At 46.6% G+C, this 21,405-nt stretch overlaps 1 protein-coding gene across 1 annotated transcript in view; it reads left to right on the forward strand.

Moving 5' to 3' along the window:
* Window positions 1-21,405, forward strand: part of Cdhr3 (cadherin related family member 3) — a 62,126-nt gene that overhangs the window by 33,898 nt on the left and 6,823 nt on the right. The window contains exons 10-16 of the mRNA XM_038337842.2: window positions 3,421-3,592; window positions 4,712-4,814; window positions 9,736-9,834; window positions 12,088-12,314; window positions 14,985-15,156; window positions 17,362-17,612; window positions 19,991-20,172. Of these exons, the coding sequence (XP_038193770.1) occupies window positions 3,421-3,592; window positions 4,712-4,814; window positions 9,736-9,834; window positions 12,088-12,314; window positions 14,985-15,156; window positions 17,362-17,612; window positions 19,991-20,172 (1,206 nt within the window). The remainder of the gene's footprint in view (window positions 1-3,420; window positions 3,593-4,711; window positions 4,815-9,735; window positions 9,835-12,087; window positions 12,315-14,984; window positions 15,157-17,361; window positions 17,613-19,990; window positions 20,173-21,405) is intronic.

Raw genomic sequence — 21,405 nt, forward strand, 5'->3', positions numbered from 1 at the left:
CAGGAGCAGGACAAGCATGAGAACAGCTCTTTTTCCCACTGCAGCCTGGGGTCCATGTTAATGCATGCTCTTCCTTCCCCATTATATAGGCACACCTGGGGCAGGATGTACATGAGGACACAGAGGAGGGACCTGGTGTTTTGGGATTCCTCCGAGGAGACACGTTTAGTTAAACCATTGGTACAGGTCCACCAAGTGGTCTCAGGGGCCACAGAGTTTGGCTGCTGATGGAAGAACTGACCTGGAGAGTGAACTAGCAAGTGCTGGAGTAAAGTGGTTTCTCCATCAAAAGTCCCGGACACCAGGCAGGTTCCAGTATCATCCAGTATCTGCATGTGCCCCAGTATCAGCTTACACTGTTCCTAACTGCAGTTGTTTCTACTTGCTGGGGGACCAATGGTCTAGTTGGTGCCTAGTCCTATGTAGTAAGGGGTTGAGGGTTCAGCACAGTCAGCAATTCTGACCCATTCCCATCTATGAGTGGTCAGAGAAACTGTGAACCTTGTCAAGGGTAGAGAATACAGAAGGAGGATTCCCAGCCCCGGTGCCAATGGGGCCTAGTGTGGTAGTGCTTTTGGTGCTGACTGCAGCCAGTCTCACAGAGGGAATGTTGGTTGTGGTTGACTCCTTTCTCTTGGACTGTTGAGATCCATCAGTCTGGGGTCTGGAGAGGTGACCTCCCCGAAAGGTAAACATTTCCTGGGTCTGTTTGGTAGCAAAATAGAGTCTTACTTTCCAGGTTCTTCCAGTGTCCCACGGAACGTAGTCTTCCCAATGACTCCAGTCTCTCAGAATTATGGTTATGGGATTGCAGGTCCCTATCGTGCAGTGTTTGGGAGGTCCCCTCTTTGTTTGTGTGCATGTATTTGTGTGTGTGTGTGTGTGTGTGTGTGTTCTTTGGACACAGATAGAACTGGGTTTCCTGATTTTCTCTCTCAAGAGATAGGTCTCTACAACCGTTGCTTCTGTAGTTTAACCAAGCTCCATAAGTGGGCGTAAAAGAACAAAGGTCTATATGGAACTGGGGTTGCTAATCTGTAGTTGGATTGACGATCACCTTTTCTGTGTCTGTTATTCTTAATTCTCCAGCCCAGAGAGGGCCCAGTGAGAGTTGTGGGCTCCCGTCCCCTACAGAGAAAGAGAAAGGATGAATGCAGTGTTCTGGGTTCGTGATCTCAGGCCAGTCTTCTGCTGAAGGGGTCTGAAGTCACATGACGGCCCACCTGTCCATCATCTTTGACAGCCTTCTTTAATTGGGAGGGATCGATTCAAGGAATGACTCCAGCCACGTTCACAGCTGAGGTGGTGGGGATATCTGGGTAGAGTCCCTTCCATGCTGGTGCCAGAGTCTGGGTGGGGATTCTCTTTGTCCAAACGGAGTGTCCTGGGTAGAACTGGTGGGCATGGCAGGATCCCCTTCGCTGCCTGGTCAGTGACCTGGCGCCCCACCTGCAAAGTCGCAAGGGCTTGAGGAGGAAATGATTAGACATTTCTGCCTGGGGAATCGCTCAGAGTTTGAGGAGGACAGGAGGTGAGCTCCCGAACATAATTGTGGAATATTTTGGGGTTTGTTTTTGTTTTTCAGGTTTTTGTTTGTTTGTTTTTTGTTTGGTTAGTTGGTTTGGTTTCTTGAGACAGGGTTTCTCTGTGTAACAGCCCTGGCTGCTGTATACTGGGCTGGCATTGAACTCACAGAGATCCGCCCACCTCGACCTCCCAAGTGCTGGAATTAAAGGTGCATGCCACCACCACCCAGCTTTTCCCAAACACAATCTTAAAAGGAGTGAGCCCCTCCGGTAAGCAGCCCTGAGCAGAGCAAAGGAGAGGGGATGGCCCGGTTTTCATTAGTTTCAGGACCAGTTTGCTCAGTCTCCTTTAGAGTTCTTTTCAGCCTTCCTCTCTGACCTGAGCTCTGTGTCTTCTATGCACAATATAATTTCCAGTTCATGTTTAATACCTTCGTCAGATTTTTAGACACTTTGGCCACAAAGGACAGGCCATTGTCCTACCCCAAAATTAGGGGATTCATTTCCTGAAGAAGTTTCTTAGCAACTGTTGGGGCCGTCTCTGGGTGGGACAGGCCTCCAATCATCCTGAGAAGGTGTCTACAAACACCAGCAAATATTTATAGCCTAAAACGTTGGTCTGATTTCAGTAAAGTCCAGCTCCCAGTGTTCCCCACATCCACTTCCTGGAGCCTGAATCCCTTGTGGAATCTTCCTTCCCCTTTGGGGTTTACCTGAGCACAGGTGGCATCTAAGCATGGTGACTGTCATCAGGCTTCTCTACTTTGGGATATAATACTCGGATCTAAGGAATTCAGAAGGTTTTGTGTGTTCACTGGGTGGGTGGCTTGGTGGGATTCTGTAACCAGTCACCTCCAGAGTCACAGAAAGGATGGGTCTGTCATCCAGGGGCATCTGATATCCTTGTTTATCCTGTTTTGCTAGTTCTCATTTTCTCCTGGGCTGTATTTTGGCTGTATTTTGGTTGGTCTTGTAAGCTGGGCTTCCACTGGGCTATGAAGACTTGGTTCAGACTTAAAGTTTGCAGTGATCTTAGCACAGACCATGAAAAATCATGTCCGGAGGCTTTAACTTCCTTTGATAAGCCTTGAGCCCCCTCCAAACTACTCTCTGGTTTCCTGTAAGATGAGGACAAGAGTTGAAACCTCTTGGAGATGCAGAAATTGGAGTTTTTATTTTGTAAAGAGCTCAGGATGAAACAATAATAACATCCTGTTATTACTATCTAATAAGTGGTCCCTTAGTCGAAGAATCAATGACTACAACCATGGCATTGCACAGTGGAGGCAGAAACAGAATGGCAGATGTGTTTTCTGCCAGGGTGGTTTTGTGGAGACACAGGGACACGTGTCTTCTCTCAAGGAAGCAGATGCTGTTACTAGCCACAGCCTAACACAATCCTTGCTCCACGGTTGCTGATCCCAAGTTCATTTTTTTAGCTGTCACAAGAAAAGACTGTAGAATGTAGAGGAATACACTTTGGTAGTGAGAGACTCTGAGCCTTTACTCTATGGTACTCTGAGGGGCGCGCTGGAGATCTGGGGGAAGGGCATTCCTGAAGCGGGCACAATGCCCTGGGACTAGAGTCTTGGCCACCTGTGTTAGGGGCATCAGGAACATCCCACTCTGGTGTGAGGAGCATGAACCAGGAGCAGCTGAGGGCAGGGAGGAAAAGTAGGAGCAGGTGAGGAGAGTCCTGCCATCCTAAGGTGAGATGGTGACTGAATGGCCGAGCTTTTCGGTTCTCAAGAGCAGGCTGCTGTGTTCTGACAGGGACAGGACTGAATACGAAGTTGAGGTATCTAGCCTCCGCCTCGGTGAGAGGGCCGATTCAATCACCGTGATTCAATCATCGTTTGTTAGGGGAAAATATTGAATTCTATCTTTTTGCCAGCATTATGTTGACTGAAAGCGCAGCCAACGGAACGTTGCTCTTGGACCTGAACAAGTTCTGCTTTGATGACGACAGTGAAGCTCCGAACAACACATTCAACTTCACCACGCCATCTGGAGCGGGGAGCAGCGGCAGATTCTCACAGTGTCCAGCTGGCTCCGGGAGAATTGTGGTCAGTTCATGGTCATTGGCTCATTAAAGGGACGCTGGGGAAGCTAGTTCAACATGCGTGGTGCATTGCTACCCTGCAGAGAGAAATGTGCAAGGCAGGCTCCTCTCAGAGCCACCATAACTGACAGGCTCAATCGTGGCTGTGTGTTCCCAGCCGCCCTTTATTCTGCTCAGATTTCAGCATCCTTCATTACCCAGAGCTGGGCTGGGGCCTGAGGACTTTGTCTGCCTGCTAACTGAGCTGTTACAGACGTAGCGGTACCCTCTGTGCGCACGCTCTTCTGTTGTTTGAGTGCTCGCTCCTCAAATGAGGCGCCAGGGGGAAAAAACCAGCCTAAGCCTTGAATCTTGAGAGATTCTGCAGCGCAGAACCAGAATCACAGAGACCCCAGAGCCGCAGAGGCGGAGCTGGATGGACCGACATGAATGGCGGGGTTCAGCACGGCTGTGTGGCTTCTGCTGTAGGCAGGGATAAAACAGCCAAAACGGCCGTGGCAAGGGTCCTGAGCGGGTGTTTCCAGCAGACCCTGGGGTTGCCACCACCTTTCTCCTCAGCCTTTTCCACCTCCCATCTCAAACTATCCTCAATCCCTTAAAAAGTCATGGGGTCATTAAAAAAAAACTAATTTCGATTTTGGGGAAATTATTTTTTTCTTAATTCATAGCCACCATTTAAGATGTAGAAAACAATGAAGAATGTCACTACATAGGAGTGAACACTGTCAACGTTTTGATGTATTTTTCTTTTCTATGTGGTTTTATATTTCTACATATATACGTACATGTATGTTAAATAATGGAAACTATTCCTGTATAAAGAATTTTGTTTTGTGCTTTTCTTCAGCTGTTCTGAAGGCATGAACCTTGTTTGTTGGGCAATAGTGCTAACTAGCTAGGGGGACTATTGGAGATAGATTTTCTCCTCTGGTAAATTCTTCTGAGTAAGTCCTCTAGCTTCACCAGAGTATGGTCATGTCTGAAAACTCCTCAAATGCCCCAGCAAATGGTTTCCCTAAGGCTGCTGGTCACTTACACAGCCGCTAACTGTAGGGAAATAGATTGTCAGCTCAAAAATAGGACTGTTTATCTTGTGTGATCTATTTTCTCTGTTTTGACCTAGTTAACTGGTGATCTAGATTATGAAAACCCAAGCAACCTAGCAGCTGGCAATGAATACAAGGTGATAATCCAGGTTCAAGATGTCGCCCCTCCGTACTATAAAAGCAAGTATCCTTTTTATTGTTTTTATTGAGCTATTCATTTTTCTCTGCTCCCCTCTCTTCTTCTTCCCTCCCCTACTACACTCCCCCAAGGTCCCCATGCTCCCAGTTTACTCAGGAGATCTTGTCTTTTTCTACTTCCCATGTAGATTAGATACATATATGTCTCTCTTAGGGTCCTCATTGTTGTCCTGTGTGCTAGATTCATTTCAGTCAGCAGTTTGATGAAGTAATTTTTGGGGGGTGTTCACAGAAACCTTTCAGGGGGTCTTGTTCCGTCAAATAATATTAGTCTGGAAGCAATCCACAGGTTCTCATCTTCTGAGGAAACAAAGATGAACCTCTTTTCCAAAGCAACATATCCATAGACTCAAACTTTGAAATTAAGAAACCTTTAAAATATATAAGTTGGTTTAGCTTAGCAGTTCCCAGAATCAAATGTCTCTCTTCAGTCAAAAAATTCAAAGAAAGCACAATGATATGCCTAATCTAGACTCTCTGTGTGTATTTCATCTTTACATGGCTTATTTGTCTTTACTTGTTTTAATCTATGACTGTCTCTACTCATCTCTTTAAAGACTTTATCTTTTTTTAAAAAAAACATTTACTTCTTTTTATAACTGTCTATACTCTTTTTCTTCTCTCTCCCAAGCCTATGTACCTTTATTCAACACTGACCTGTTTAGAGGTCTTTTCAACATGAATCTGTCTTTTTTGTATGTCTGTAATTATTTTCTGGACAGAAGCACTTCTTAAAATGCTAAGCACTTCTTAAGAATCTAAGCTGTGGCATTGCTAGGGTAGATACATCCCTGCCTGCTTGCTCTGCCCAGTCCAACATGGTGGAAGTCCGTTAGTGCCTGAAACTGCCAAATGGGAGCCGTCCTCACCACCTCAACTCTGATAACCAGTTGGCCCATGCTGCCACCAAGTAACTGTGCTCTATCCACAAACCCCATTTAAATGTTCCATAGCTGGACCTCCAGAAAGAGTCAGAGTTCACATGGGCAGCACAGCCCAGAAAGCTGGCATTTCAAAGCAGCACAGCTTTTTGTTTTCTGCTACTGCTAAGTCAGGAAAATCTCTCTTAAAGGAGTCATGCCTCTGCTTGCTTCCAGCAAACAGAGCCCAACCAAGAAAATGCCGCTACCAAACCATGCTTAACTCTGTTCTTTTGTGTCCTAGAATTCCTTTTTTTAAAAAGTATTTATTTATTATGTGTATAGTATTCTCAGTATTCTGTCTGCATGTATGCCTGCACGCCAGAAGAGGGCACCAGATCTCATTACAGATGGTTGTGAGCCACCATGTGGTTGCTGGGAATTGAACTCAGGACGTTTGGAAGAGCAGGCAATGTTCTTAACTGCTTGAGCCATCTTTCCAGCCCTAGGATTCCTTTTTAAGCTTTCTCAGGTTTAATTGATTTTAGTTGGACACGCTGGCATGCCAATTGCTGTAAGGAGACCGCTTGTTTGTTTTAGCACACAGAAACTGTATTATTTAAATCACTGCTTGGCCCATAAACTCTAGTTTCTTATTGGCTAACTCTTACATCTTAATTTAACCCATTTCTTATAATCTGTGTATTGCTACAAGGCTGTGGTTTATTGGATAAAGTTCTGGCGTCTGTCTCCAGTAGAGCTACATGGCTTCTCTTTGACTCTGCCTCCTTTCTCCCAACATTCAGTTTAGTTTTCCCCACCTACCTTTATTCCCTGTGCAGGCCCAAGAAAGTTTCTTTATTAGCCAATGGTATTCACAGCATACAGAGAAGAATCCCACATCAGTCCCATTTATTAGTTGTTTCTTTCAGTGTCTGTGCTACTGGGGTTATATTTAGGAAGTGGTCGACTGTGCTAATGCATTCAAGTGTTCTTCCCACTTTCTCTTCTATGAGGTTCAGTGTGGCTGGCTTTATGTTGAGGTCTTTGATCCATTTGGACTTGAATTTTGTGCATGGTGATAGATATGGTTCTATTTTCATTCTTTTGCATGTTGATGTTGAGTTATGCCAGCACCATCTGTTGAATATGCTTTCTTTTTTCCATCTAATTTTTTTGCTTCTTTGTCAAAAATCAGGTGTTTGTAGGTGTGTATGGATTGATATCTGGGTCTTCGATTCAGTTCCATTGGTCCTCCTTGAGTAGGTATTTATGCCAATACCTACCCAAGAGCATAGAAGATCTTTCCATTTTCTGGTGTCTTTTTCAATTTTTTTAAAAGATTTTCACTTGTTTGGTTAGAGTTACTTGAAGATATTTTATGTTATTTATGATATTTATGTTATTATTGTGAAGGGTGATGTTTCTCTGATTTCTTTCTCAGCCCATTTATCATCTGTGTAAAGCAGGGCTACTGATTTATTAGTTAATCTTGTATCCTGCTACATTACTGAAGGTGTTTATGAGTTGTAGAAGTTCCTTGGTAGAATTTTTGGGGTCCCTTATATAAACTATCATATTATCAGAAATAGTGAGAGTCTGACTTCGTCTTTTCTAATTTGTATCCCCTTGTTGTCCTTTTGTTCTCTGCTTATTACACAACTACTATATTGAATAGATATGGAAAGATTAGAAAACCTTGTCTTGTTCCTGATTTCAGTGGGATCACTGTGAGTTTCTCCCCATTTAGTTTGATGTTGGCTGTTGGCTTGCTGTGTATTGTCTTAATTATGTTTAGGTATGGTTCTTCTATCCCTGCTCTCTCCAAAATCTTTATCATGAAGGGATGTTGTATTTTGTCAAAGGCTTTTTCAGCATCTAATGAGATGATCATGAAATTTTTTTTTCAGTTTGTTTATATGGTGGATTACATTAACAGATTTTCATATGTTGAACCATACCTGCATCTCTGGGATGAAGCCAATTTGATCATGGTGGATAATTTTACTGATTTGTTCTTGGATTTGGTTTGCCAGTATTTTATTGAGTATTTTTGCATCAATGTTTATGAGGGAGATTGGTCTATAATTCTCTTTCTTAGTAATGTCTTTGTGTGGTTTGGGTATCAGGGTAATTGTAGCCTCATAAAAAGAGTTTGGCAATGTTCCATCTGTTTCTATTATGTGGAACAATTTGAGGGATATTGGTATTAGTTCTCCTTTGAAAATCTTGTAGAATTCTGAGCTGAAACCATCTGGTCCTAGGCTTTTTTTGGTTTGGAAACTTTTGATGACTGTTTCTATTTCTTTAGCAGTTATAGATCTATTTAATTTGCTTATCTAGTCTTGTCTTAATTTTGGTAAGAGATATTTATCCAGAAAATTGTTCATTTCTTTTAAGTTTTTCAATTTTGTGGAGTACAGGTTTTTGAAATATGACTCTCTGGATTCTCTGGGTTTCCTCTATGTCTTTTGTTATGTCCCCTTTTTCATTTCTGATTTTGTTAATTTGGATGTTCTCTCTCTGCCTTTTGGTTAGTTTGGATAAAGGTTTGTCTATTTTGTTTATTTTCTCAAACTCTGTCTCATTGATTCTTTGTATTGTTTTCTTTGTTTCTATTTTGTTGATTTCAGCCCTCAGTTTATTTCCTGCCATCTAGTCCTCCTGGGTGAGTTTGCTTCTTTTTGTTCTAGAGTTTTCAGGTGTTGTGTTAACACACTAGTGTGGGATTTTTTTTTCCAGCTTTTTTATGCAGGCATTTAGTGCTATGAATATTTCTCTTAACACTGCTTTCATTGTGTCCCATAAATTTGAGTTACGTTGTGTGGTCATTTTCATTGAATTTTAGGAAGTCTTTGATTTCTTAGTACCCTTTTGACTTATTTCATATGGCGTCTCCCTGGGGCATCAATGATTGAACTACCTTAGGCAGTTCTAGGTATTGGGCACAGGAGCTCCTGTTACATCCGCCAATCAGGCTCCAGCATCTGCTTCCTCTGGTGGGGGCTGAACTCCAACACTCCAGTGTTCTCAGGGTCCTATCCTTTCCCTCTTTCTACTCTGCACACAGCTTCACTTTTTCCAGGGATTTTTTCAGAAAGAGCAAATACCAACACATAACTACATCGGATGTGTGCTGCAGTTGTCAAGTTCACGTTTAAACTCTCGGGGTTGGCACACAAGCACTTCCATGAGTGGCTATCGTCACAGCTGTACCTCCCACCCCTTCCCACTCAGCTTCTCCTTCCTTCAACTGTCAGTGCCAATCACTGCAGCTGCCCTGAGAGAATAACAAAGTGTCCTACCTTGGAGATTTTACACATGGCTAGAACTCTCCCTCCTGTTCTATACTACTCCTTCTTTCCATAGTATCCCACACTTTACTGTCTTCCATTCCACACGGTCCTACCCCACACTGTCCCCTACACCACACTGTCCCCTACCCCACACTGTCCTACCCCACACTGTCCCCTACCCCACACTGTCCTACCCCACACTGTCCCCTACCCCACACTGTCCCCTACCCCACACTGTCCCCTACCCCACACTGTCCCCTACCCCACACTGTCCCCTACCCCACACTGTCCTACCCCACACTGTCCCCTATTCCACACGGTCCTACCCCACACTGTCCCCTACCCCACACTGTCCCCTACCCCACACTGTCCCCTACCCCACACTGTCCTACCCCACACTGTCCCCTACCCCACACTGTCCCCTACCCCACACTGTCCCCTACCCCACACTGTCCCCTACCCCACACTGTCCCCTATCCCACACTCTCCCTATTCTACACTGTTCACTTACTGTATATTTTCACAATGACCCATCTGCCTCTCTTTGTCTATCTCGGGCTTTTCTCGAGCTTCCTCCTCCAGGTTCAACAGTGACTTGTATTTGTGTTGTCTGAGAACCTACCAGTAGGTGTCTTGGAGACAGGTTTCTACCTGTACCTCAGCCCACACTTACAAGATGCTTTCTAATACCCACTGAATAGATGGGTACAGGTTGTGATGGAAATTTATTTTTGTTTCCTTTTTTAGATAACATCTACATTTTCATTCTAACAAGCCCAGAAAATGAATTTCTTCTCACCTTTGATAGACCATCATATGTGTTTGATGTGTCAGAAACAAGACCAGGTGGGTAAGGGCGAAATCACAGTCATAGCATCTTGCCAGGCTTTATCTGACTTCAGTCTCTACAGGTGCAAAGCTCTTGGCAGAGACCACTAGAAGGTTTTCACACATTCTTTGATGATTTGTGTGATTGCATCCTTCCTTCCTTGCTTACCTCCCTCTTTTCTTCCCTCTCTCCCCCTACTGTCTCTTGCTCTGTTTTCTCTCTCTTTCTTGAATTGCTCTTGGTAGTACAGAGACCTACAGAGGTTGAACATGGATCTTGAAAACTTGGTTAAACTGCATTTCTCTGAATGCCCGGATTGTTTCCTTGCTGTCTGCCTGGTTTTCTGCTAATCCTCCATGTTGTAGATGACGTTTCTTCTTGGTCTCCTCTGTGTTTTTTAACTGACTTGCTCAGGGAGTTGGAATTTTCAGGTAGTAAAAAAGACTCCCCACTTCTCTAGTTCCTTTCTTTAAAGACAAAACAGAGCATCATGCTCTTCTTGAGTTCTCTGGCAGTCTTACTTTTGGCCTTTATAATGATATTTTGATTTTTATGGTCTATTATTCCATTAAGAAAAGATTCCCATGACTGACATGGTGGTACATGCCTGTAATCCTAGCACTTGGTAGGTGAAGGAATAAGAAACAGTAGTGCAGATCCATCTGCTGTGGTGTAGCAAGTGCAGGGTCAGCCTGGACCACGTGAGACCCTGTCAGAAAACACACACTCACACACGGAGGGTATGATAGGTAGGTAGTTGGTAGATAGGTAGGTAGATAAATGATAGATAGACAGATAGATGATAGATAGATGATAGATAGATAGATAGATAGATAGATAGATGATTGATAGATAATAGATAGATAGATAGATAGAGATAGATGCATATGACAGATAGATGGATAGATAGATAGATAGATAGATAGAAAGATAGATAGATAGAGATAGATGCATATGATAGATAGATGGATAGATAGATAGATGGATAGATAGAAAGATAGATAGATAGATAGATAGATAGATAGATAGATAGATAGATAGATGATAGATATAGAAACTGAGAACATGAGAGAGGACGAGGGTGTTCTTGATCCCTGCTTCAGTTTCTCCTCATCTCTCCTGACTTGAAGGTACAAAGAGTTATCTTTCTGTTATCTGGTATGTGCTATTAGATCTAATAGGTCCTCCCCAGCCATGTCCCTTGAGATCATGGGTATTTCTTCTATAATAAAAAAACCAAATCAAATCAGAGCACCCACCCCCATCGTTCCTATCTATTTTATTCTTGTGACTGTCTCTGTTTTCTGATGTTAGTTTCAAAACAAAACATGAGAAGATGGTCCGGGGAGCACAGTTAGCGCCTTACAGGGAGCACAGTTAGCTCCCTGCAGGCAACACAGTTGGCTTCTTCCACATTGCCCTGTGAAGTCTGTGATATGTGGACCAAACACTTCACATATCCCCTGGCCTCAGTACTGTGGTTTGGCCGTCTTCCCTGGGTCACACGTGGTGCTGGCCTGTGGAGCTGAGCGACAACAACTCTGACTCACAGGAGCGGAATTTATGGGAAAGGACTTCTACAAAACAAGCTACCCAGAGCCCTAACCACCCTACCAACACTTGTAAGATAAGCAGAAATAGCAGAATTTAAACATCTATACTCAGTGTTCATCAATTGCTATATCCTTTTTTAAAGATTTATTTATTTTTATTTTATGTGTATGAATGTTTTGGCTGTATGCATGTATGTGTATATGTATATTGTGTGAGTGTCCTGTGCCTACAGAGGCCAGAAGAGGACGTCAGATCTCCCCAAACTGTAGCTACAAACGGCTGAAAACCACCATGTGGGTGCTGAAAATCAAATCTGTGCCCCTGAAAGAGCAACAGGTGCTGTTGACCACTGAGCCACCTCTCCAGCCCCAGTGTGAGCTCATTATAGAAAATTTGAAAAATGCAAGAGACTTTTAGATAACACTATTGCTGAAAGTTGGCTGTGGGGATATACGTGCTGGTTCTCATCATTTATGGGGGTGGTGTAATGGCTGCCTTTGAGCTTCTAGGGTGTGAATTCCCTCTCCCACCTCTAGCCCGGCTTGGACTACTGGCCCTTTTACTCGCTGGGTGCTTGTTTGCATTACTTGAATTTAATAGAATTGAATATTTAAGATATACAGGCTTCTGACAACTAGGAAGCCTCCAAAAGTCTGGGTATGGCAGTGAGGATGCCTCCCCCTCAAGTTGGTATTAATCATTCTCTATTCCTGCAGCTAGAACCCGCATTGGGCGCTTGCGAGCCACTGACGCAGACTTCCCCCAGAGGAGCGTGGTGTATTCCATATACAGCGGAGGGGCCAGCCTCCGGCACCCAAACATATTTTGGATTAATCCCAAGACAGGAGAACTCCAGCTAGTAACTAAAGCTGACCACGAAACCACTGCGGTCTACACTCTCACGGTCGAGGCCTCCAACGGCGAGGACACAAGCTCAGCCACTGTGAGTTGGGGCTGTCGGGTCTCTACATCTCACCCCCCCCCCCCCCCCCCCGCCCCAGCTGGTTGGCTCAGGCTGGCCCTGGCCCTCTCAGCATGTGGCTACAGCAAGATGGGGCAATGAGGGAGTAGTTCCCAGGACATAAAGATCACAACTTTCTTTGAGGCTCTAATACTGATGGCAAGACGCTGGCGTGTCTGCTGAACCCACAAAGCCACTTTGTGGGACAAATACCCTCCTGGTGCCCTGTAAATCTTTCTTTGTCTTCTATGGGTTGGTGGTAAGTGGCAAGCTGCCAAGGTGGGTTGGTTTTGTAGCTCTTAATCTCTTCCTGAAGCAGTCTTGCCTGTTTCTGCCCCATCCCCGTGCTCACCAGATGGGGCAGATATTACAGGATGTTGTGACTCAACCTTGTGCCACAGTGGTACAATCGCTGACTCTAGCTACTGAGGAAGTAAAGAGCAGGACCTTGTCTCCTGGTTCTTGGGGTTTGAGGGGTTGTTTGCTTGTTTGGTTTGGTTTATTGAGACAGGGGTTCTCTGTGTAATCGCCCTGACTGCCCCAGAACTCACTCTGTGTAGCAGGCTGGCCTTGAACTCAGAGATCCACCTGTCTCTGCCTGGGGGGGGGGGGAGAAAAGGCCTGTGCCAGCCGGGCAGTGGTGCATGCCTTTAATCCCAGTACTCGGGAGGCTGAGGCAGGAGAATCTCTGTGATTTCAAGGCCAATTGGTCTACAAGAGCTAGTTCCAGGACAGGCTCCAAAGCTACAGAAACACCCTCCACCCCCCCCCCGTCTCAAAACAAACAAACAAACAAACAACAACAAAAACAAAAAAAACAAAAACAAAAAACACCACTGCCTGACAGTAATATGTGTTTTAGACAATTCCCACTCAGATATGCAGAGTCAAGAAGCAAGGAGAAGACAGGCCAGGGTCCCATAGTGCTTCTGAGAGTGGCCCCTAATGACCTGTGAACCTCCCACGAGACGCTGCCTCCCATAGGTCCTGCACTCCACGGCGGTGCCAGACTGGGCACAAGCCTTTGGCACATGGACCTGTGAGGGATCCAGGTCTGTTTGCAGATGCCTGCCGCGACGTTGCAGCTCAGTGTTCCATGCTGAGACTCTTCACTGAATGCCGATTCTCAGGGCACAGTCTGTGGGACCTGAGTTCCCATACCACACCCGGCACGTTTCTCAGGGGCACCTCGCTGCACACAAGCCTCTCGCTGAGGGTCTGGTGGATGAGCCGGGAGGACCCGAGGGCTTCATGTGAGCCATGAAGATCCATTAGTGAAGCGAAAAGGCTTGAGGGAAGAGGCTTGGCTGGCAGCTGCGTGGTAGGGACAGCAACGGCGTGCAGGGAGGAGAATGAATTCATTTCTTAGTCACGCTCCTGGCCAGGCTTATCTCTATGACCCTAGGTCTGCGGAAAGTCACGTGATAAACCAGTGTCCAAGTCGTTCGCTTCCTCTGGCGACTTGCTCTGAATTAATGGGATGAAGTTCTCAGCGAAGCATGAGGTTACGAATAGCTGGTCAGGAGAGTTGGAGATAATTGTGGTGTTTGTTAGGTTGTATTTTTTTTTCTTTCATTTTTTTAAAGAGAAAAATAATGAATGGACTCCACTCTGGGAGCTAACTAGAGTGAACATTTCAATTTATTCCCGGTCTCAGAAATAGCTGAAATCCCTAAATTTCCAAGGCAGAATGAATATGACTCAAATTTCATAAGCCTTTAGAAAGGGTGACGAGCCAAAACGATCACGCAGGTCCCTTTCAGGACTGACACTGAGGGAGCCTGCGCTGGCAGGAATCGCAGTTGGTTCACCAGGTGATGAGTTGCCGGCCTGGCTTGGGGAGAGTCAGCTGAGAACTCAGAGTAGTTATAACTGCCCAGGCTACAGGTGAGACCCTGGCAAAACCAGAGCTTCAACTCCATTGCCTTGTGTCTTAGACCTGGCTGCCTAGTATCATCAGCTGAGGAACATAACGGAAAGTGCCTGGGTCCCCCAAGTAGGCCCAAGAAAGTGGATCCAGGCTTGAGAACCGTTGTGACAAACACCAAAATGAGACACTAGTTTCAGGTTCCCAGGGCACAGTGCCTAAGTAAATACATGGGTTCCCATAAGTCCATGGCCGTTGTGGAAAGAATCTGGCATTGTCTTTGGGAGCATGTATGTTGAAGAATGATATCTACATGCACACACACATACACCTGCACATGAGTACACACAACAGAGATACTAACAGCAGTAACAGGGTTCGGAGTGAGACAGAAGGACCCTGAAAGCTTAGCCTGCCCCTAAGTAGGGGTTGTGTCAATCACCTGCTGGCTCTAGGCCACCTGTTCTCACCTGTGGGTGGGAGCTATCACATTATTCTCATTCACACATGCGGCTGGATCAGTGATCTCGTGCAGACTGCGAATCCCACACAGTGCGTGCTCACTACACTTTAGCTCTTAAGAGTAACTGGGGCCAGTAGCATGGCTCGGTAGGTAAAGGCACTTGCTGCCAAACCGGAACACTTGGTTTGACCCCTGGGATCCCCACGGTGAAAGGAAAGAATTGGCAACCACAAGCTGCCCACACAGCACACACACACACACACACACACACACACACTGAATAAAATGTAGAAACATTTTAATTACCTTCCGGCTCTTCTAGGTTACCATAAACATCCTTGGAGAAAATGATGAAAAGCCAATATGTACCCCAAATTTTTACTTCATGGCCATCCCAGTGGATCTGAAAGTCGGCACAAACATTCAGAATTTCAAATTGACGTGTACCGACCTGGATTCTAGCCCCAGATCTTTCCGATACTCCATTGGCTCAGGTACTGTACTTGGTATCAACAGTTCTGGGCCATTCAGGCAGGGACAGGACAGTGGGTTGTGGCTCATACACTGATGTGGGCACAGCGTGGGTGCGTGAGGAAGGAGGGCTGAGGTATACAAGGGTCCCTGTGTTTCCCGGTGCTCCATCCGCTTCTCTGCCCCACCTAGTTCTCCTAGAAACCCCCCACAACCAGACTTACGCCCACATGGCTGTTCCAAGGCCCCAGGAAGTATAAATCCTTCTAATGGATTACTCTCCCCAAATTCCCAGAAAATCATGAGTGTAATTTTTAAAATTTATTTTAGTTCTCTTCTCCTGAAGAACCTGTCATGGGGGAAGGGAATCCCGGGCCTCTCTCAGGATAAGAATAGATTAAATGCATTTTGAAACGTGTCCTCGGGAATAGTCTCCTGCTCCATTCATCTCCTCCCTGTAAAAATATGCCGTTGTGGGAAGGAGGGGAAAAGATCACCTCTCGGTGGAAACAAAACCAGAATAGCTCATCTAATGAGGTGCTGGGGCCAGAGATTTAAACCCAAACATGCAGAGCAATTCCGCAGGAAAACGTGAAAATCCATCTCGGCCGCCTGCTGAGTCTGGCAGAGCAGTGGGAAGCCTCTGAACCGCCTTGCCACAAAACCCAGGGGCAGAGCTGCCTGGAGAGCACAGCTGCTGAGAGGAAATAATCCGTACTGAGAGTCCTGAGGACCTTCTGAGCCCTTTGCTGCTGAGGGGATAAAAACTGCATCATCTGCTCCATTTATTGCATCTCAGTCAGCAGTGAGTCTGGAGACAGCAGAGGACAAGCAAGAGTCATAGTTGGGCTCCTAGCCTCCCTGCCCCAGGAGCCTGGAGCGTCAAGTTATGGGCCCCCAACAGCACTGTGTGTGTGTGTGTGTGTGTCTCTATGTGTCTGTGTGTGCCTGTGGGTGTATCTGTGTGTGTGTTCGTGTCTGTGTGTATGTCTCTGTCTGTGTCTGTGTGTCTGTCTCTGTGTGTGTCTGTGTGTCTGTCTCTGTGTGTGTCTGTATGTCAGTCTCTGTGTGTGTGTATGTGTGTATCTGTGTGTGTATCTGTGTGTGTGTCTGTGTGTCTGTCTGTGTGTATGTCTGTCTGTGTGTGTTTGTGTGTCTGTCTCTGTGTGTGTATATGTGTGTGTCTGTGTGTCTATGTATATGTGTGTATGTGGGTGTATCTGTGTGTGTCTATGTACCTGTGTGTATTTGCGTGTCTGTGTATATGTGTCTATGTGTGTCTGTGTCTGTGTGTGTTTCTCTGTATCTGCATATGTGTCTGCGTGTGTGTCTCACTGTGTGTGTGTGTGTGTGTGTAGAAGGCAGATGGGGAGAATTCCCAAGGACCTGGGCCTGAAGTCCTTGCAACTTCAGGAGGTGCCTTCCTTTAGGGGACTTTGAGATTTCCTGTCACCAGTGATGCCAAATAGCTCCACAGAGGCATGGGGTGAACCTGGCCCACGGCTGGGGTGCAGCTCACCCCAGACACACTGGCCTCAGCAGACATCTACATGTGCCTACATTGCCATAAATAAATATCAGCTGCCAGATGATCAGGACGTACCAGGATGCCTAGCTCTCTTCCTAGTGGCCCTAGGACAGGGGTGCTGGGTGCTCAGGACGTACCAGGATGCTTAACTCTCTTCCTGGTGGCCCTAAGACAGGGGTGCTGGGTTCTCAGGATGTACCAGGATGCCTAGCTCTCTTCCTGGTGGCCCTAGACAGGGGTGCTGGGTTCTCAGGATGTACCAGGATGCCTAGCTCTCTTCCTGGTGGCCCTAGACAGGGGTGCTGGGTTCTCAGGATGTACCAGGATGCCTAGCTCTCTTCCTGGTGGTTCTAGACAGAGGTGCTGGGTTCTCAGGATGTGCCAGGATACCTAGCTCTCTTCCTGGTGGTTCTAGACAGAGGTGCTGGGTTCTCAGGATGTGCCAGGATGCCTAGCTCTCTTCCTTGTGGCCCTAGACAGAGGATGTACCAGGATGCCTAGCTCTCTTCCTGGTGGCCCTAGGACAGGGGTGCTGAAGTTCTCTTTCCATCCTCACTTGCAGGATATCACAGCTCCAACCTGGTTGCATAAAAAACAAAGTGTGGACATTTGAGGAAATAAAACTAATGTGATTTCTTCTTACCTTTATTTTATCTTTTTTTCTCTTTTTGACCAACTCTCTTGGGTCAAATCTCACTAGGCAACGTCAACAGCCATTTCGCCCTCTCTCCCAGTGCTGGCTCGAACATCACACGCTTGCTGCTGGCATCCCCCTTCGACTATGCTGGTGGCCTCGATGAGATCTGGGAGTACAAGCTGCTCGTCTACATTACTGATGACAACCTGCTGTCTGGCAGGACAAAAGCTGAGGCTCTTGTTGAAACAGGGACAGTGACACTCAGTGTTAAAGTCACTCCTCACCCAACCTCGACCGTCACCACAGTACCCAGGGTAAGGATCCGGGGACCTGTAATCTCCAGCCATAGCCTGGTGTTTATAGCAATGGAACCCTTGACCCTGAAGTGTGGGGCATTTATTTGGAATGACGCTTGATTAGCAGACAGAAATCTGTGTAAAAGGCTGGATTGGCTCATGAGTCGCTGATTCTCACACTAGAGAGGAACATGTCAGTGCGCGGCTGTGGCCATTGTGGTAAAGACCCTTCCACTGTGGGAAAACACCTGGAGTATGCTCCAGTTGCAAAAGGTTTTAGCTCATAGTTTCCAAAACCATAGGCTATGGGCCTATGATGAGGGAGAGCAGGGCAGAGGGGCTGAGGGAGAGGAGGGCAGAGGCTGAGGGAGAGGAGGGCAGAGGCTGAGGGAGAGGAGGGCAGGGAGGCTGAGGGAGAGCAGGGCAGAGGCTGAGGGGGAGGAGGGCAGGGAGGCTGAGGGAGAGCAGAGTAGAGGCTGAGGGGGAGCAGGGCAGGGAGGGGCACTGGAGGGTAAAGAGGAACATCATTGCAAAAAGGGTGTACTTCCCCCTCTTCTCCTCCCCGCCTCCTCCCACATTCCCCTCCTCATAGAAAACTGTCTATGAATGAGGTGGTCATCTGCTTCTCAGGGTGTTGCTAATCACTGTGATGTTTACCCCTCTGTTACTGCAGTCAGTGGACCCCAGTGAGCTGGGTGGCAGTGGTAGCATACAGCTTTAATCCCAACACTCAGGCAGCAGAGGCAGGAGAATCTCTAAGAGTTTGAGGCTAACCTGGTCTACGGAGCAAATTTCAGGACAACCCAGGCTACACAGAGATACCTTGTCTTGAAAAAAAAGTAGAGACCGAGGTAGTCCTGTGTGGCTTTCTTTTGCATAGCAGCATCCAGAATGCCAGACAGAGCAACTTAAGGAGAACAAAGACTTCGACTTTGATGCCTTGCTATGTGCATTTGAATGTGGTGGAGGAGGCCCCTCATGTCATGCTTTACAAGAAACAGAGAGGTGGGAGGGGACCACAAGCCAGGAATAACCAGGCATGCTCAGTGACCCTGTAGCTAGGCCTCAGCTCCTCAAATTTCCAGAAGCTCACAAAATAGTGCCACCATCATGGGGGGCAACAACACATGAGCCCGTGGGCTTCGTTTTTAAGTTATCCAACTAAAGCTTCCTGAATGTTTCATATGTGCTCATGTGTATATGCCTCCGTGTCCACGTGTGCACCACATGCATGCAGATGCCCGCCAAGGCCAGAGGAGGGCTTTGGGCTCCCTGGAACTGGAGTCACAGGTGGCTGTGATCACCTGATGTGGGTGCTGGGAACCAAACCTGGGCCCCTCTTCAAAGCAGTGAGTGCTCTTAACAACTATCCGTCTCTCCTGGCTCTCCTTTTGAGGTTTTTATGGCCATTAGCTTGGTTGGTTGGAGATTGTATGTGTGCATGTGTGTGTGTATGTGTGTGTGCATGCATGTGTGTGTGCATGTGTGTGTAAATGTGTGTGCGTGCACGTGCGTGCGTGTGCATGTGTGTGGTGTGTGTGCATGTGTGTGTGTGCATGTGTATGTGTGTGTGCATGTGTATGTGTGTGTCATGCATGTGTGTGTGCATATGTGTGTATGTGCCCCACATGTGTACCACAGCTCACCTATGGAAGTCAGACGACAACCTGTATGCGTCTGTGTCATCCTCGTACCAGGTAAGATCTAGGCATCAACCCTAGGCCAGCAGGCTTGGCAATACGCTCTTTTACTCACTGACCCTGCGTGGATGTCACACTCAAACCATAACAAACCCTAGGGACTTTCACTACGGGATGAGCTGGCAGACTTATCCTTAGGAAGAAATTGCTAAGTCTCTTAGGTTTACGGCATAACCCACCGTGACATTTCCAATTCTGAGATCTCTATGACTTGTTATCTGTCTCCCACTCTAGGAAGCAGAACTTGAAGTCTCCCTGTGATCACAGCCCACTCATCTGGCAGTGGCGGCTGTGTCGAGTGAACACCGAAAAGCCTACAAGGTGTTAGAAACAAAAAACACAACAACAAAAAAACAGCTTTCATGGCTCCTTCCTTCCCAGCGAGAGACAATGGCTAAATTAGTCCCTGGATTGTGCTGAGCTGTGGATGAGAAGTAGCTAGTGGACCATTTCGGCTCTGAGGAGGGGGAAGAGACAGTCAGTGCGCTGCAGTCAGGAACTGATCTGTAGTTCACTAATTGTTCTGGGTTTTGATCCAGTGGAAGGAAGGTAAACAAGGGGAGGGAGTAGCAGGAACTAGGAGCACACAAATGTCCGCCCTTGCAGGACAGGAGCTGAGCAGCCTAAACATCACACACAGGATGCTGAATGTCAAAGATGCTCCCACCCTGCTCATTCTCCCCCTCTGTCCTCAAGCCCAGGATCACCTACCAGATCCTCAGGGAAAACAGATACTCTTCATCAGCATGGTACGTGCCATTCATCATCACTGTGGGCGCCCTGATGCTTGTGGGGCTGCTGGGGTCCCTGATGGTTCTGCTGGCCAAAGCCATCTACAGACATTGTTCCTCCATGACCAGGAAGGACAAGAAACACCCGTAAGTTCTGGTGGGCTGGGGGGCTCTCCTTGTTCTTTGTTTGTTTGTTTGTTTGTCTTTTTGTTTGTTTGTTGTACAGAGCAGGGTACGGGGCTTCAAGGAGAGACTAGGAGATGAAGGGAAGGAATTCCAGCTGCTCTTGGGCCTGGGGTACCCACTCTGTCACCTGTGGGGCCAGGGCAATGGCTGGCTCTTTGACTTCCTCTGGCAATTTACCCTGGCCCTGGTGAGATCTGGAGAAAGTGGACTATCAGCCTCCTAGTGACCTTGCCCTGGATGGAGCCCCATTGTGTGTAGCAGTGGAATAAATTTGCTCTTCTTGGAGGGGTACCTATGAGCAGGCATGAAATTCAAGGAAGCAGCAACAATGAAAAGCAGATTAGGAAATTGAGCTTTGGGTACCCATGACTCCCTTAGGTCTTTATGGCGTTAGACCTCATCTCCCACCCTCTTGCCTCTTGGAAACACATTGTTGGCATGCCAGGTTTCTCTCCTCCCTGCTCACACTCGCTCAGTGTGCCACAGACTTCTAGGACTAGGTTCATTCTCAGTAGCTCCCATAGCCAGAGCTCAACAGCTGTGAACCTGGTTTTGGGCACTGCTCAAGTTTCAGGTTCAAACCTGCGCTCTGTCACTCTCTGGGCACCTGAATTTGGGCACAGGAGAACTCTCTTGACATCAGTGACCTTCTCTGTAAAGCCAACCAACATAAACAGAGAGATCACTGGGTAGTGTTCCCGACCCCAGTAAAGATGTTTTAAAGTTGCCACAGTGTTAACTTCATAGCGGAGACCCAGGGAGCTGAGAATTCTAGACCCCAAATTTAACCGGATGACCAAACGTCCTGGGAGCTGGATGCACTGACTTTCAGGACCTCTCAGCAACAAAAAGGGATGAGTGGTTAGACTCCAATGCCTCTTAAGAGTATTTGAATAATAGCTATAACCATCAAGTAATTTTGAGTGTCGGTATGCAAGATGCCATAAAAGAAAGTCTTTAGCTTAAAGATGTGCATCACATTCCACCGTAAATATTGGGGGAATTTGTACTCTTGACAACCTAGACTTCAGGCAAGAAATCCTTGAGCATCTGCTGAAATTTATGAAGACATCTTTGTTTGTATTCTAGTTACAAATTGACTTTGAGAAAAACAGAAAAAAACCCACCCTGTTTCTAAAGGTGTCATATTTAAGCACCTAAGGATGATGGTGTCACATTGAGATTTGGGTAGAC

Source organism: Arvicola amphibius, chromosome 7 (assembly GCF_903992535.2).
Source record: "Arvicola amphibius chromosome 7, mArvAmp1.2, whole genome shotgun sequence".
NCBI classification, from domain to species: Eukaryota; Metazoa; Chordata; class Mammalia; order Rodentia; family Cricetidae; genus Arvicola; species Arvicola amphibius.